This window comes from Hippopotamus amphibius, chromosome 7 (genome assembly GCF_030028045.1).
Source record: "Hippopotamus amphibius kiboko isolate mHipAmp2 chromosome 7, mHipAmp2.hap2, whole genome shotgun sequence".
Lineage (NCBI taxonomy): Eukaryota > Metazoa > Chordata > Mammalia > Artiodactyla > Hippopotamidae > Hippopotamus > Hippopotamus amphibius.
The window spans coordinates 94,969,045-94,985,440 of record NC_080192.1 but is presented as its reverse complement, the minus strand read 5'-3'; the positions used below and the strand labels follow the sequence as shown (position 1 = coordinate 94,985,440).

At 43.6% G+C, this 16,396-nt stretch overlaps 1 protein-coding gene across 2 annotated transcripts in view; it reads right to left on the bottom strand.

Moving 5' to 3' along the window:
- Nucleotides 1–16,396, bottom strand: part of LOC130856475 (basic salivary proline-rich protein 3-like) — a 123,074-nt gene that overhangs the window by 55,349 nt on the left and 51,329 nt on the right. The window contains exon 3 of one of the 2 annotated variants that reach the window (XM_057740837.1): nt 15,604–15,745. The exons of the other annotated variant lie outside the window; for it this stretch is intronic. Coding sequence (XP_057596820.1) covers nt 15,604–15,742 — 139 coding nt within the window. The 5' untranslated portion in view covers nt 15,743–15,745. The remainder of the gene's footprint in view (nt 1–15,603; nt 15,746–16,396) is intronic. 2 annotated transcript variants of the gene reach the window in all.

Below are 16,396 nucleotides of genomic sequence, written 5' to 3'. Positions count from 1 at the left end.
CATCCACTCGGTCTGGTCTTTCTTTTTTCCCTCCCACAGTGTCCAGCAAGATCATTTCTTATGAAACTTTCTCCTGGGAAGGTGAACAAAGACGAACCTGAAAAGATCCCTCTGACCCTGCTGCAACCTTAAGAAATGGCAGGCGGAGTTTGTGACCAGCCTGGCTCCAATTCCCTTTTGCTCTCCTATGTAATATTCATTTCCCCTTGTAGAGTCTTCCCCTGCTAGGCTGTGAACTGGAACTAAGCATTGCAGCTGGGGGCAGTGCCCAGCACCGACAGTTCAAACAAAATTATAGAGAGTGCCTGCTAGGTACACTGCCCTCACCAGCTTCAGTCTGTCTGATGCAGTGGAGGCACACATGTCTCAGGCCCAGCTAGAAGCCAGGTCCACGAAGAAGTGGGCTGATTTCTCACTGTGCCTTGTCACCACAGTGTAACGTTGTTTTCAATAGTGTCTTCGTGAAAGAAAGCATTGTGCTTCTGAAGAAGTCAAAGCACTTATTTCTCTCTTTAGTCAGGTCCTATTAGACCTCTTCTCTCTGCTGAGAGCTTCAGGGATGTTTTATCTATTTGTTTTCTTGAGCTTGGTGTAATAGTGAAAAGAGACCAGTTTCCCCTAACAAATGAATGCAAGAACTTTATGCTGGGGAGATGGTAGAGCAGGAAGAGTGGCATTTTGACACCATGGCTCAAGTCTTCTTTGGGGATGAAGATAATACATGGCCTGTTTGATTCACACAGTTGTAGGACCAAGTGTGGTTAAAACGCTTTGTTAAGCCCTCAAGTGCTGAACTAATGAGAGTGGTTATTACCGTAGCTTTAATCCTTCTGCCCTCCATCCTGTCCTGTCACAGAGAGAATACTGAACCTGAAGAACCTCTACACTGGTGGAAAAATCTGTCTCCCAAAACATGATTGTTTTCTTCCTCATTAGACCTTAATTAGCAGTTATGGGAATGTTTCATGAGCTTGGCTTTGAACTTTCTAAATTAGCAGTGATTTTTCTGCTTCTGTCTCACGATCAGTCTAGGTTTGTTCTCCCTCTGCCCTTGTGACTACAGCCCTGATCCTGCCACCCAGCACTTGCTCTAGAACGTGACCCAGTGGAGCCCGAGGATGTATGACACCCTTGGGAGAGTGTGTTTTTCACAATACAAATAGGCAAACTTCACCTGCTGAGAAACAATTTAAGTTGCTGTTGCTAAAGAGAAGAAAGATAAGGGGGCTGAGGTTAATCGCACATCTAGCCTTCTGTGCCAGGCACTGTACTAGGTACTTCAATGTTAACACATTTAATTCTCAAACCAAAATAAAGAGAAGTATCCTTATATTATATATAAAAGGAAAGTGATGCTTCAGTTAAGTAGATATCCTGAGGTTACACACCTGCAAGATGGTGATTAGTTTTTGAGACAAATGTTTTTGACTTCAAAGGTTGTCGATAACACACTCATCACATACAGAGTGCCGAGGCTGAGCCTTGACCGTCAAGATTTTAAAACTGGCATGACAGGAAAGGAAGCAGGGTGGGTAGGTGGTGGAGCTAAGAGCCTGGAAAATAACCATTATCTTAAAGGTGCCAGGGGTTTCTTAGCCTCTCGAGGTGAATACTTCTTTTCACCTTTGGTGAAGAGCACTCCTTGGTTTGGGGACTATCATCACGAGAATGGGCTTTTTGGTGCTGAGAAGCACTTGCAGGAATTGAGGAGAATGGTTTCATGAGAGACTTGGGGACCCAGCTGTGGGCAGCTGCTTCTTAAACCAAGGAAACAAGCTTGGCACAGATAAGAGGAGATACCAGGGCCACCCTTAGGGGTCTCTATCTATAGAAACCATATGGTTTAAGAACGTATTACTGGGACTTCCTAGGTGGCAGTGGTTAAGAATCCACCTGCCAATGCAGGGGACATGGGTTTGAACTCTGCTCAGGGAAGATCCACATGCCACGGAGCAACTAAGCCCATGTGCCACAACTATTGAGCCTGCGCTCTAGAGCCTGTGAGCCACAACTATTGAGCTTGTGTGCCACAACTACTGAAGCCCACACGCCTAGAGCCCGTGCTCCGCAACAAGAGAAGCCACCGCAATGAGGAGCCCATGCACCACGATGAAGAGTGGCCCCCACTTGCTACAACTAGAGAAAGCCCAACAAAGACCCAACGCAGCCAATATACAAAACAAAAACCAAACAAAAAAAGTATTACTAAAGTCACAGGTCCATATTAGGTATAGCTATTTATCCATAAAGATTTAGAATAATGAGTAGGAAAGAAATACTTCTGTTTGTGTTTATTGTTCAATCAGTAAAGCTGTTTACCCAAAGAGTCTTTGTAAAGTCCAAGCACCCAAAAGGGTAGCAACGCCATTGTTTCTCACAGTTCCATGGCGCTTTGGAACCCTCTGTAATTAAACAGTATAGGTTTCTTACCTCTGCAGTTCCCTAACACTGTTATTTAATACCGGTTATATCATTACTCATGATTCTGTGTCATGCATCATGCCACCAGCTGCCAATCACTCTCTCAAAGCCTGTTCTGTACTTCCTTGATGATGGTCACAACTGGGAGTTTTATTCAGAGTATGCAGATAAATGTAAACAGCAATTTGTTTTCTAGTCATGTTAAATTATTGATAGGAATTTTATAGTGAAAGCATAGAAACAGCTCTTCTGATCTTATCTTCTCTTAAACTCAGTCTAAATCACCACATTCCTAGAATGTGATGTCTTTCAAGAGAATGCATCCTTAAAGACAGCCTCTTCAGTAAGTGGTGTTGGGAAAGTTGTAAATCATCAAGTTAGAACATACCCTCACACCATACACAAAAATGAACTCAAAATAGCTTAAAGATGTAAATACAAGGCATGACATCATAAAACTCCTAGAACAGAACATAGGCAAAATATTCTCTGACATAAACCGTAACAATGCTTTCTTGGATCAGTCTATCAGGAAAATAGAAACAAAAGCAAAAATAAACAAATGAGGCCTAATCAAACTCATAAGCTTTTTCACAGAAAAGGAAACCATAAACAAAACAAAAAGATAACCTACAGACTGGGAAAAAATATTTGCAAATCATGTAACTGACGAGGGCTTAATTTTCAAAATATACAAACAGCTCACACAACTCAATAACAAAAAAGCAAACACCCAAATCAAAACATGGGCAGAAGACCTAAACAGACATTTCTCCAAAGAAAACACACAGATGGTCAATAGGCACATGAAAAGATACTCAACATCGCAAATTATTAGAGGAATTCAAATCAAAATTACGAGGTACCATCTCACACCAGTCAAAATGGCCACCATTAAGAAGTATAGAAATGACTGGAGAGGGTACAGAGAAAAGAGAACGCTCCTACACTGTAATATATATCACAGTGATACACGCACGCACGCACACACACACACACACACACACTGTGGTTGGGAGTGTAAATTGGTGCAGCCAGTATGGAAAACAGTACGGAGGTTCCTCAAAAAACTAAAAATAGTGTTGCCATATGATCCAGCAAATCCACTCCTGGGCATATACTCTGACAAAACTATAATTTGAAAAGATACATGTATCCTGTGTTCATAGCAGCACTATTCACAATAGCCAAGACATGGAAACAACCTAAACATCCATCAACAGATGAATGGATAAAGAAGACGTGGTACATATACATAATGGAATACTATTCAAAAAAGAATGAAATAATGCCATTTGCAGCAACATGGATGGACCTAGAGATTATCATACTAAGTGAAGTAAGAAAGAGAAAAACAAATACCATATGATATCACTTACATGTGGAATCTAAAATATGACACAAATGAACTTATTTACAAAACAGAAAGACTCACAAACATAGAGAACAGACGTGGTTGACAAGAGGGAGGGGGGCCTGAGAAGGGCCAGATTGGGCGTTTGGGACTAGCAGATGCAAACTATTATATATAGAATGGATACACAACAAGGTCCCATTGTATAGCACAGGGAACTATATTCAATATCCTATAATAAACCATAATGGAAAAGAAAAAATAGTTTTTTAATTAAAAAAAAGAAGGCATCCCTGCCTTTCAAACACTCCACCAGTGGGGGGGCGGGGGGGGGGAATCAGTGAGGGACCGAGGGATGGAGCCAGAAGATGGGTCCCATTTGTGCAAAGCAGTCAGTCCCTGGTCCTGGTCCAGCAAGGCTTAAGACTCACCGGAGGTCAGTCAGAAAGGCTCCTTAGCATTGCCGAGCAATGGCCTCTAACCCCCTGGAGGAGACAGGCAAGGCCACCCCGGGGGATGGCCTGACACATGGCCCAGAGCCCGTGGCAGAAGTGGAGTGCCAATGCCGCCCTGCCACCCTTGGGTGCTTACACTGGGAGTGACTCCACTGAGGGAACACACGTAGGTGAGAGTCGGATCACGGTCGATACACGCGACTCAAGCCCACGTCGGTGTGGACGATGGTACCCCAAAGCCCTGACCTTGCCCTTAGTCCTACATGAGTGAGACGCTCCCCAAACCAGCGTGTTCACGTCATTCTGCTGGCCCAATGTTTTGTGACATCCTGAAAACAATACGCAGTGCAAAAACGATCCGCTCACCAGTCCTGGGAACCATCCCAAATTTAGGGAAAGGGACTCCAAAGCAGGTGGAGTAGGGGTGTGTGAGGGGCAGGGCCTCACTTGCCTGGGCCTAAGGGTGGTAGGAAAACACTGTCTCCCTGCCTCTGCCCGGAACGAGGCACCTCTGGGAAGAGGGAGCATTGAGAGCATCTGCAGGAGGTGCTCCGGGCTCAGAGCACTGGGGCATCTGGCTGAGGGCAGGGACCAGAGCCAGGGTTAGCCGGAAGGCAGGGGATGTCCACGGGTTCTGCTGGAGCAGCACTTTTAATTCCCTTTAAGAACGTTTCCTTTGTATTCGCAAACTGGCTGTCTGCTGCAAGAGGCCTAGATTTTGGCCTACCTCAGCTTTTGATGTGCCTTCCTCACGATGCTAAATCACTTGTAGCTTTTTGATTTAAAGTGAGAGATGTGTGACTCCTTTCACCTGAACACGTACAGGCCACAGTAGGGTTATTAACTGGCCTAGTTTCAATATTGTTCTGTCTCGGGAATAGGGAGGCCCGAGGAGAGTGAGCGACTTGGGGGACACAGCTGGTCGGTGGAGCAGTCAGAACACACACAACATTTGTTGAGTTTTCTCTCTTATGTAGGTACAGCTTTTGGCACCCCCAAACCATTACAACAGTAACATCAAAGATCACTGATCCTAGAGTCTGTCACACAGAGTGAAGTAAGCCAGAAAGAGAAAAACAAATACCGTATGCTAACTACTATATATGGAATCTAAAAAAATGGTATTAATGAACCCAGTGACAGGGCAAGAATAAAGATGCAGATGTAGAGAACAGACTAGAGGACACAGGGCGAAGGGGAAGATGGGACGAAGTGAGAGAGTAGCACTGGCATATATACACTACCAACTGTAAAATAGATAGCTTGTGGGAAGCTGCCACATAACACGAGGAGATCAGCTCTACGATGGGTGATGACTTAGAGGGCTGGGATAGGGAGTGTGGGAAGGAGTCATGGGAGGGAGGGGATATGGGGATATATATAGCTGATTCACTTTGTTGTACAGCAGAAACTGGCACAACAGTGTAAAACAAGTATACTTCAATAACGAGCTTAAAAAATAACAAAATGAACACCAGATTTTGAAAAAAACAAAGGATCACTGATCATAATAATAATAATAATAAAACATAATAACAATAAATACTTTGAAATATGGCGAGAATTACCAAAATGTGACACAGAGAAAAGGAGCAAACATTGTTGTAAAAATGGCACTGGTAGACTTGCTTGACAAAGTTGTCACAAATCTTCAATTTGTAAAAAAACATAATATCTGCAAAGCACAGTAAAATGAGATACGCTTGTATTTCAGTAGTTCATTCTTCTTCATTGCTGCGTTCATTCTTTTGTGTTCCGCTGTACAGGTGAGCACAGCTTATACTCCTGCTGATGGACTTAGGGCTGTTTCCACTACCTGTGATTTAGAACTGTGTTCTGAGGCACCTCAGAGGCATGCAGGGTCCACTCAGGATTAGCCGCTAAAGCAGAGGTCAAAACCATCGTGTTACACCTCAGTGGGAAAGAGTTAATTAGCTTCCTAGAGGCTGGGATTCCCTTGGCTTGTTTGCCCTTTGGTGCAGCATCAGTGTTAAGGGTCGGGGCAACCAAGGTTAAGTCAGAAACCAGTAAACCAGGGGCAGTCATAGCTGCCTGATGACTGACTGCCAAATAGACCTGTCCAGATACATCACTTCAGCTCACTCTGGTGAGTAACTCTGCTCCTGGAACAATGGCCCTCCTGTTATGAACAAAGTTCGCAAAATGAATGGGACTCATACCATCTGCCACATTCCAAAACAATGAACCAGCTAAAGGCTAATGGGAACCTCAGCTTGTGCTGGAGTTTAGGTCAGACATGTAAATACAAGGGGATAAAACAAAACGTAACAGTCTGGAGTGTCTCCAACCTATCATTCATCCAGAAAGCAGAATATGGGTGATGTATCTCTCACAGAGGACAGTGAGGTGGCTGATGAGGCCTGGGTTCTCAAAGTGGGTCCTTCAATTGGCTTAGCTGAGCCCCAACTTGGAGAATTGGACAAAACAGGAGGTGTGGCCATTCAGAGAGCTGGATTTTCAAAGCAATTCCTCCTTCCCAGCCCTCTTTTCCTCTCCACCGCCAACTGGAGCAAGAGGAAATGCAAGACTGGGTCCATCAACCCAGCTACTTTAATGAGATTCACAGTGAACCACCAACAATCTTCCACCAACCACAGTCCTACTTTCATTTCTGCATCCTTACCTAGTTTCATAGGAAGTTTTGTGCCTTCTGCTTTTGGCCACAAGAAAACTTAGAGATACTTTTGCTACCCAGATATCTCAGGTGTATAAGACCTTGTCATCCAGACAACCTATTCTTATTGGTCCTTTCCTTCATCCTAATTTTATTCTTCATTTATAATTTCACTAATGCACTGTGTACTTCCTATAAACCATGTTTAATCCTTTGTGGAGTGAGGTGGGGTATGAATAAACGAATAGGTCATAAAGCCTGATCTTGGAGCTAAATTGAAACCACCTACATCTCTTCTGTACCCCCACCCAGCAAGGGTGGCTGATACAATGGCTCCTTCTTCCTGCGAGTGCAGCTGCCCCTGGAGGTGATGTTTTCCAACCTTCTCACCAGAACTTTGAATTTTCACTTATTTATTCATTCAACAAGTATCTATTGAGCACCTAATATATGTCAGGTGCCGGGGGAAATAAGCACGTCCCTGCTCTTACGGAATCTATGTTATAGTGTGGGACAAAGAGATAAACAAGTGAGCAAAAAATAAACCACATGACTTTAGATAAGTGCTATAAAGAATAATACATCAGGTACATTATCGTTCTAGCTAGGATGGTCAGGGAAGGCCTCTGGGAGGGGTTGTTATTTGAACAAAGACATGAATAAAGGGATGGAGGTGAGCCAGAGGATGTTCTGGGGGAAGAATTTTCCAGGCTTTGGGAACAGTGTGCAAAGTCTGTGTGATGACCCCAATGAGCTTGAACCATTCCAGGTGAAATCTTGATGCTGTCACCATCTCCTTCACTAGCATTCTGGTCTAAGCCACCCCACACCACTGCAGGGGCCTCCTGACTAATTCTCCTGCTTCTACTCTTGCTCCTCTCAGCACACAGCAGCCAGAGAGATCTTTTGACATTATAAATCAGTTCACCCCACACTCTTGCTCAAAAGGTTTCAACAGTTTCCCATTATACTCAAAATAAATTCCAAACTCTTTGCCACAGCATATGAGGACCTACATGACCTGGTTCCTCATCTCCTACCACTGCTACTACAACCACCATCAACACCACCACCACCATCACACCATCATCACCACCATCAATACCACAATCACCACCACCACCACCACTTCATGCTACACCAAAAAAAAGTCTCCATAGTAATTATACTAGTTCATGTATACATGTTCATGTATACATGAACTAGTATAATACACATATATGAAGCTCCTATTGTATGGCAGACACTGTTCTTAGCACTTTCCACATAACAGCTCATTTAAGCATCACATTTAATGTATAAATTTATATATAATTTATATAAATTTAACTTACATATAAATGTAAAGCCTCCCATTTTCACATAATAGCTCACTTTTATGGAAACCAAGGCATTGAATGAATGGATAATTTGTCCATGGTGAACTAGCTATCAAGTGGTATAGCCAGGATTCAAACCCAAGTAGCGTGGCCCTGGAGTCCAAATGCTTAACCACTGCTCTCTGTGGCCACGTTCCTGCAGTGCAGCTCTACCTCCTATGCAAGGTTGATGGGTGCAGTACCTGGTCAGGATGTTAAAGGCAGGATCGTGGCCTCCTTACCCCTTTCCCCTGTCTCTCTGACTGGGATGCAGATATGGTGGTAAGCCATCTTGGGGAAAGCAGATGAAGGCAATAACTGAAGTTTAACAAAGCAACAAAATAGAAGAACCTGGGTCCCTGACAGGATGGGGCCCTTCTATCCATCCTGGATTGCTTAGAGCAGAAAGAAATCAACTTCTGCCTGGTTTAAGCCTCTATTATGTCAGGTCTTCATTACAACAGCTGAATCAATATCTGTAATGATAAGCGGGCAAAGTCAACCTGGAAAACAGGTTTGCCAGTGGCACAGCCACCTGTCCACATCTCAGAAGCTGTGACGTGCCAAGGGGCCAATTCGGTCTCTGTGTGAGGTTGGAGATTTCTGAAGACCACTGCACCAGGCTGCACAAGCCAGACTCAAAGGCTAGAGGTGGGGAGGGTCCCATCTCCACAACAAGGTGCTGATGTTTTTATTTATGTGGAACCATAAATGTTCTAGTAGTTTTTATGAGCGTTAAGCAGAAAATTATCAAACCAGAGCAAGGCTTTCTAAGCAAAGAACTGACACCCCAAAAAGGGGCCTCATTTCACAAAACAGCATGTGTGTATATTTGGAGAATGTAAGATCACAGGAGAAATTAGATAGGCAATCTTATCTGATCTGAAGGCTGGGAAAAATAGGGAGAGTGAGATGAAGGAGCCTAAGCTGAGTCACAAGGTGTGAGCATGGTGTTTGGGAGGTGCGAAGGATTCAATGCGTTTTTTCAAATCACTTTTTTCATTGAAAAATCAATATAATAGTGAGAGAATTTTTTAAGCTTCTGTGATTTTACTAATTTTTAATAGAACTTTAAAAAGAATCTTCTATCTATCCATCTCTTCCAGTCTTTGTACCCATAATTATCAATCTTACATACAAATTTATTCAACTTCTTAAATTTCTAATTATACTTCCCCGTATTTCTACAAACCTATTGCAGTTGTTGGGAAAGTCACTTAACTCAAAGAGCCTCAGTTTCCTCATCTTTCAAACGGGGCTAATAATACCTAGAGTGGTTGTTACTAAGGATTAACTGAAGTAAAGAGGATCAAACACTTAGCAGAGGGCCTGACACACAGTCAGTGTAATCCAGAAGCATCCCTTCTCCCTAGAGAGTTAAAGTTTCCCCCCAAATCCAGTTCAAGGCCTCTGAGAGTTCAAAAAATCCCCTTCAATTCTGTGAGTTGGTAACAATGAACTTCCTCAAGCTTCTCTCTGCCTCCTTGCTTATAAGCTATTTCTCATCTGTTCACATCAAACCAGTAAAGGAGTAACAAATAAAAGCTTGGGTACATAAATCAATTATGGTATAGTTGGCTGATGGAATACTAGACAGCAATAAAAAAGAACAGACCACTGCTACAGGCAGCAATGCAGTGCAGCTCACGGTCGTAATGTTGGGTGGAAGATGTTAGACACAAAATGACACATACTCTATGATTCCCTTACACAAAGTTCCAAAACAGGCAAAACTAAGCTATGGTGACAGATGTCATGGTAGTGGTTACTTTAAGGGGAAGATGCATGGGTCACATTGTCAGGAAGCAGAGATCGCCATGCTGGCTGCACACCATTGTAACACTCATCCTAGCACACAGTACAGTTCCAGGCCCCGGGTGGACCTTTAGTGTTTGCAGAATGCATGAATGTGCATAACGACACATTTGAGATGGACAATTACCTTGGGTCCAGAGAAGTATCATCACATTCAGGGAAATGGCCTAAGGGTGGCCGGGCTGGTGCCCTCAGGAGTGGTCTTTTTTCCTGGTCTACACAAGAACGAGAACTAATTGTTGTGTATGAAAATCCTTTGGATGTTGTGACTGAGTACAGCCATCTTAAGAAAGCAAAGTGGCCACAGGAATAAAAGGTCATAGAGGTGTGATCTCACTCTTTGAAAGTTCACTCAAAAGAAAAACTACGCACACATAGAGGAGTTAATCACGATATATATGAATGAGAAAAGAATCTGGGGGAAGAAATTCATTGACATGACACATAAGAGCAGACTCTGAGCTTCTCCTGGGTCTATTAGGGTTGGAAAACTGTTCTGCCTGAGAAAAGGAGAAATGTGTTTGGACACCAGAGAGGAGATGGCAGAGACGGGGTGGGGCCGGAGCCATCAGGGCAAGCCAGGCATCCTGTGTTGGAATCTGACAGATAATTGATAGGACACTTGCTAAAGAAAAATCTACACTGGCTGGCTGAAAACATAAGTGACTTCTAGAGCCTTCCCATGAGTTACTGATCCATTGTAGCCTCAGCCAGACCTTCCTCTGACTCCTTCAAGGCCAACTAGGATAAGAGATCAGAATAAGAGCTTGTTACAATAGCTAACATTTTTGAGCACTTGTTATGTGTTTGGCATAGTTCTAAAATGTTTCATATATATAACCTCACTTCATCTTCACAACAATCCTATGAGATAGGCACTATTTTTATCCTCATTTTACATATTAGGAGTTGAAGCACAGAGAGTTTGTCGCTTACTCAAAGTCACACAGCTGGGACATATTGGAGCCAGGATTCAATCTAGGAATCTAGAACCTAATCACTCCTCCTAAAGAAAGGAACCAAATCTGCTTTCCACTAACACCATGGGACCGACCAGTCAAGCACATCCCCAAGCTATACCCGCAGGTGAGGTGCAGACTGTTCCTCTCAGGATGAGATGAGCCAGAAGTAGTCAGGCATTTGGGGGCAGTGGTTGCTTTGTGGAATTAGTTAGAAATGCACAATATGGCTGAAGTCTTGGAGGACATTCCTGGGGGAATGTGGGGTCCAGCTCCTTTCCTTCTCCCTTTCTTTCTCGTTTTCCATAGTCACCATACCAAAGCACCCCATCCTCAAGGCCCTATTCCCCTCACTCTCAGCTAATGGCCTCACCACTTGCTCCACCAAGAAAACAGCATATGAGCCTCTCAGCCTCCTGCTCCTGTAAACGTACCGGTATCTCCAATCAGCCCTGGGTCCGTGCATTCAGCCTAAGAGGACGTGTCCTCTGTCTTCTCCAGGCTTTGCTTTCACCCCTGATCCCATTCCTATTACCTCTGCAGATTTCCCGGCCCTGGTTATTCTCTCTCTGCCCTGGCTCCTTCTCCTCAACCAAGAAGACTGCTGAAGTCCCTCCCAACCTAAAAAAAAAAAAAAAAAAAATGCAACCACCAACTCCTTTCAATTGCCGCACCTGGTGAAAGAGGTCCGCAGTGGTATTTCTACTTCCTCAAACCCAGTTCCTCCGTAACCCACTGCAACCTGGTTTCTGCCCACCACACTGTTCCCTTTACAAATTGCTCCTGTGCCGGGCATGGATGACCTAATCTTATTTGACATCCTTACAGCGTTGGCAGCCTCCTTTGCCTTTTGTGAGCGTGAATAATAGTGTGGCAGTAAAGAGTGCTGGTTCAGGAGACAGAATATCTGAATTCAAAGTCTAGCTTCTACCTGTGTGAACTTGGGCAAGTGACTTAATCTCTCTGAGCTGCACTTTCCTCTTTCTTAGAGGTACTTATTATAATGGTAGGTTACACAATCAGCTATCTTAGATTAGATGAAATGTGGTACCTTCCTAAACAGAGATTAATGGTGTTTCTCACTGTTAAAAGCCTTAGTGATTCTCTTTTGCCTGGAGTATGAAGTCCAACTGACCTTAGCCACAAATACAGGGCTTCCCATCTTCCCACTCTCTCCCCCAGTTCCACTGACTGACACCAGATCACAGCGATGACCCAACAAACTACTGTCACCACTGCAGGGGGCTAGTTCAGAGGGCAACATGGGGGGATGCTGTACTGGAGCCTCTTTTATAGAAGTCAGCAAGCTGGACCTGCATTCAGAGCTTCACCCCTCCCTGAGTTATGGCTTGAAAATTATTTTTCAACAAGAAACAAAATATTAAATTTTCAGATTTTATCTTACAAAGATAGAACAATTCTGAAATCAAAAGGCATTTAAAACTAGGATTAGGGACTTCCCTGGTGGCACAGTGGATAAGACTCTGCACTCCCAATGCAGGGGCCCCAGGTTTGGTCCCTGGTCAGGGAACCAGACCCCACATGCATGCCACAACTAAGAGTTCGCATGCCACAACGAAGGAGGCCACCAGCCGCAACTAAGACCTGGCACAACCAAATAAATAAATAAATAAAATTTTTTTTTAAAGAACTAGAATTAAATGCTGGAAATAAAGAAAAAGAATACGTTTGGGGAAAATAATGTTATTTCATATGTGTATAAGTATTGCTCAGTATGCAGATATTTCAAACCCATATTTAAATGGTTTCTAAATTTTGTAATAGAGTTGATTCAGCATGAAATGTAATATTTAATTCAAGTAAAATTTTGCAATAAAGGTTTGTTATGGTGTTCTTGAACTTGGTTGTTGTTTTTCATTAGTTTGTTTTTTACTCTTTGTTTTGAAATAATTATAGACACAGGGAATCACAAAAATAGTAAAAGAGGTTTTATGTACTTCTGAGATTGGTTCTTTACAGATGCCAGAAACCCATATTAAAAAATATGTCCATAACATTTAAAAGCTCAAAGAAAATTTACTAAAGCGGGGGTTTTATGCATTTTATGTATATTCCTGGGACAAATTCCACTTGGTCAAAATGCATAATTATTTTTATGTATTTCTCAACTCCATTTGCTTACATTTTGTTAAGGATTTCTGTGTCTATGTTCACAGGTATATTGGTCTATCATTTCATTTTCTTAGATGTTTTGTCAGGTCTTGATATCAGGGTTATGCTGACTTCATAAAATGAATTCAAAAACTTACCCTTCTTCTCCCTTTTTCTTTTCATTTTGAGGATACTCATCACTCTAAGGTTTTCTTTTATACCCACAGATCTGGGAGTATAAGTAGTAGGATACACTGGGAAGTCTGTATTCCCAGTCCCAGCCTCTTCCTTTTTAGGAAGTTTGGAATTCTCAATGACATCATTGGAGGAAAGCTCTACTTGTCACTAGTCATGTGGCAAGAGTCAGTCACTCTTTGAAGTGTCACAGGCAGGAGGCAAGTGCCTCGTGAGGATCTATGTCATCTGAAAATAGGTCCTGTTCAGAGCCCTCTGGGCGAATGATGCAAATAAGTTTAGGCCTGAGTTCAGTATCCTTCAATCAAGCAACACATAGGCCACCTTTCAGCTCGGCAGGTATCTTGGGGGCTTACAGCCACCATCCCAGAGCTCAGGGCAGGGAGGGTGTTCTTTCCTGCTTCACACGCCCTGCTCTCCAGAGTAGCATTTGTGGAAGTCCATCAAGTGACTGAGCAGGGCCCAGCTGAGCCTCCTCTTCCGTGAGCTCTGCACATAGCAGGTGTGGCCTTTACCCTGCCCTGCCCTCTCAGAGGTGAGACGGTTGCCCTTATCTTGATTCTTTCTTAGGGATTGAGTTCCCAGTGTGGAAGGGTTGGTTTCGAATGTTTTCTCAGATCTATTCTGACATGCTAACACCTACATTCTTGCCTAAAGTTAATAGTCCTGCCAGCCTTGCCAGATGTCATGGGCTTGCCTGTGTCACAGATGCCCTGGGGAGGTGGCAGGGGTAGGGGGTGGAGGGTGTGAAGAGCTGAGTCCCTGATAGCTGACTCTCAAAAGACCGAGAAGCCACACCAAAGTCTATCAAGACTTTCAGTTCCCAGATAGAATCATTTAATATAATTCCTGGCAAAAAAAAAAAGGGTAATCAGAAGTCAGGTTTAGGGTTAGTCCTCTGTGGGTCTAATGAAGCCTATCTGAAAAAAATCAGCTTGCTGTTTCATTTGGTCTCTCTGAAGTCAGTGTCCTCGGGCCAGAGGCTGATTCTGGACACACTAGAATGCCTGCCCATGTGTGACACACTTCAGCCATGTGCTTACAATGAAACCTGCAGCAAGGTCCCCACCTCTAGTGAGTGGCCCCTCCCTGACTTTTGCAATTCCAAGGCTGTAAGGGCTCCCTAACCAGGATGGTGGTGAAGATGAAACTCTCCCCAGAATGTTTCTCTTCAGACGCACCTGATGCTGTTGTACCAGAGACAGAGACAAAATGTGAGGGCAGAAAACGCCTCTTCCTCTGGGAGTGCCCCATCTCCAGCGATGGCATCTGGTTGATTTTCAGGCTGAGTGATCTTGACAAAGCCTGCCAGCTCAGTTCTTAACACGGGACAGAAAACGGGCATCTGGTACCTCACCCTCCAAGTGCAGAGTGCAGAAAATACGGAGCGCCTCTAGGCTAGCGCACCACTCGCCCCCACCCCGCCGCCCCGGAGGCTGTTATGACCGGATGAGTCTTAGAGCGTTTAGGGGCAAAAACTTCATTTTCAAGTCTGGTGCCTTCTTCCTGATGTGTAGCTTTATGTCACTAGTCCCCCCATCAACTCGTCAATGACTTCCTTCCTTACTCCTCCCTGTTTCCCTCTCTCTTTGCAGAGGGGGGCCAATATTTGAGGACTGCAATATTTGGAGGCTTGCGGACTAAGCCTGGAACCTAGAAAGAGGCCCAAGAGAAAAAAAAGAAATGCCTGCTTGGGCCCTCTGGCATATGTTTGTCAAGGGAGAGGGGGAGTGAATGCTGATGACCAGAAAGGCCAAGAGGGGGCTCCTTGTAATGCCTCCTACAAGTTTTGATAGCGCATTTACAAGCCAAGCCAAACGCTGCAGAAAGACATGTTCCAAATTTAATGGGTTTGACAAGTTGGGGTAACGTCAGTGTCATACTTGTTTGAGAGGTTTCCAGTATCTTCCCAGAATGTGTCCAGAGCAATAACTATTACAACAACCTCATCGAAAGAGGAGTGCCCTTGAGTGCTCCGCCCTCCACTTTAGGGGTTAGACGCTGTGTATTAGCACACATTCTCGACACTTAATAGAACTCCTTCCTTGTACATAAGATGCTTGGGCTCCAACATAATTCGTTTGCATTTAAATGCCCAAATATGATTATATAACCTTGATTCAATTAACAGGTCTGACTTGATTTAAGCCTTGCTCAGGAATGAACCAAATAGTCATCTAAATAATAATTAGAACATGACAAACCAGCCTTGCTGGTCCCCAGTGTTGAGAACTGAAGGAACTTCCAAGTCATCAGATAGAGCTGAGGATCTAGAGATCCCAAGACTATGCTCACTCACCTTTGAGGTCCGGGGCTAATGGTCTGGGGTTCACCCACAGCGACCAGCGAGGGCTCTGACAATTGCTCCCTGTTTCCAACTCAGCAATGAGAAAATGGAGCCCAGGAGAGGTGATGTTGCCAGGCCAGGTTTGTTCCATCAGCTGAAAGCAGGGTGAAAACTTAAGTTCAGCACAAAGGGCTGTAGAGTTTATCTCACTAAACCTCCCACCCAGTATAAGAAACTCTGACAGTCATCACATCTCTGCTTGGCCTTTGTCAACAACAGAAAGCCCACGACCTCCACCAGTCTTGGATGGTTCCAACTATGATAAACTCTTCCTTGTTTTGAGCCCAAACCTACATTCCTATAACTTTCCTCCAAAGGTTCTTTTACCCTTATCAATGTCATTTCTTAACTTCCTCAATTCCACTTGTTTAAAATAGATCTTAAAAAACTTGCTCTGCTAAGGTATCAGCAGCTTAGACTAATGGTTTCTTATAAAACCCAATCATGGGCCTGCCTTGAATTTTGAATGTTTCATTCAAAATTGAACACTACCACGGCCCCCGACCTGGCGGGGCTCAGAGGAATTAAGGAATCCAGAACTTTGCTGTACAAAGTCATTTGAAGACTAGAACATAATTGGAGAGGAAATAAAATAATTTTTTAGAGCCTTTGCCAATAGAATGACATACGTTGACGAGAGAATCTGAATTGTTTTTCTGAATAGATTTTCGTATCAGTTTGACAGTGTCATTTATGATTAGTTAATGACGATATAGTGTGTCTTTCATAGTATTAGACATGGATC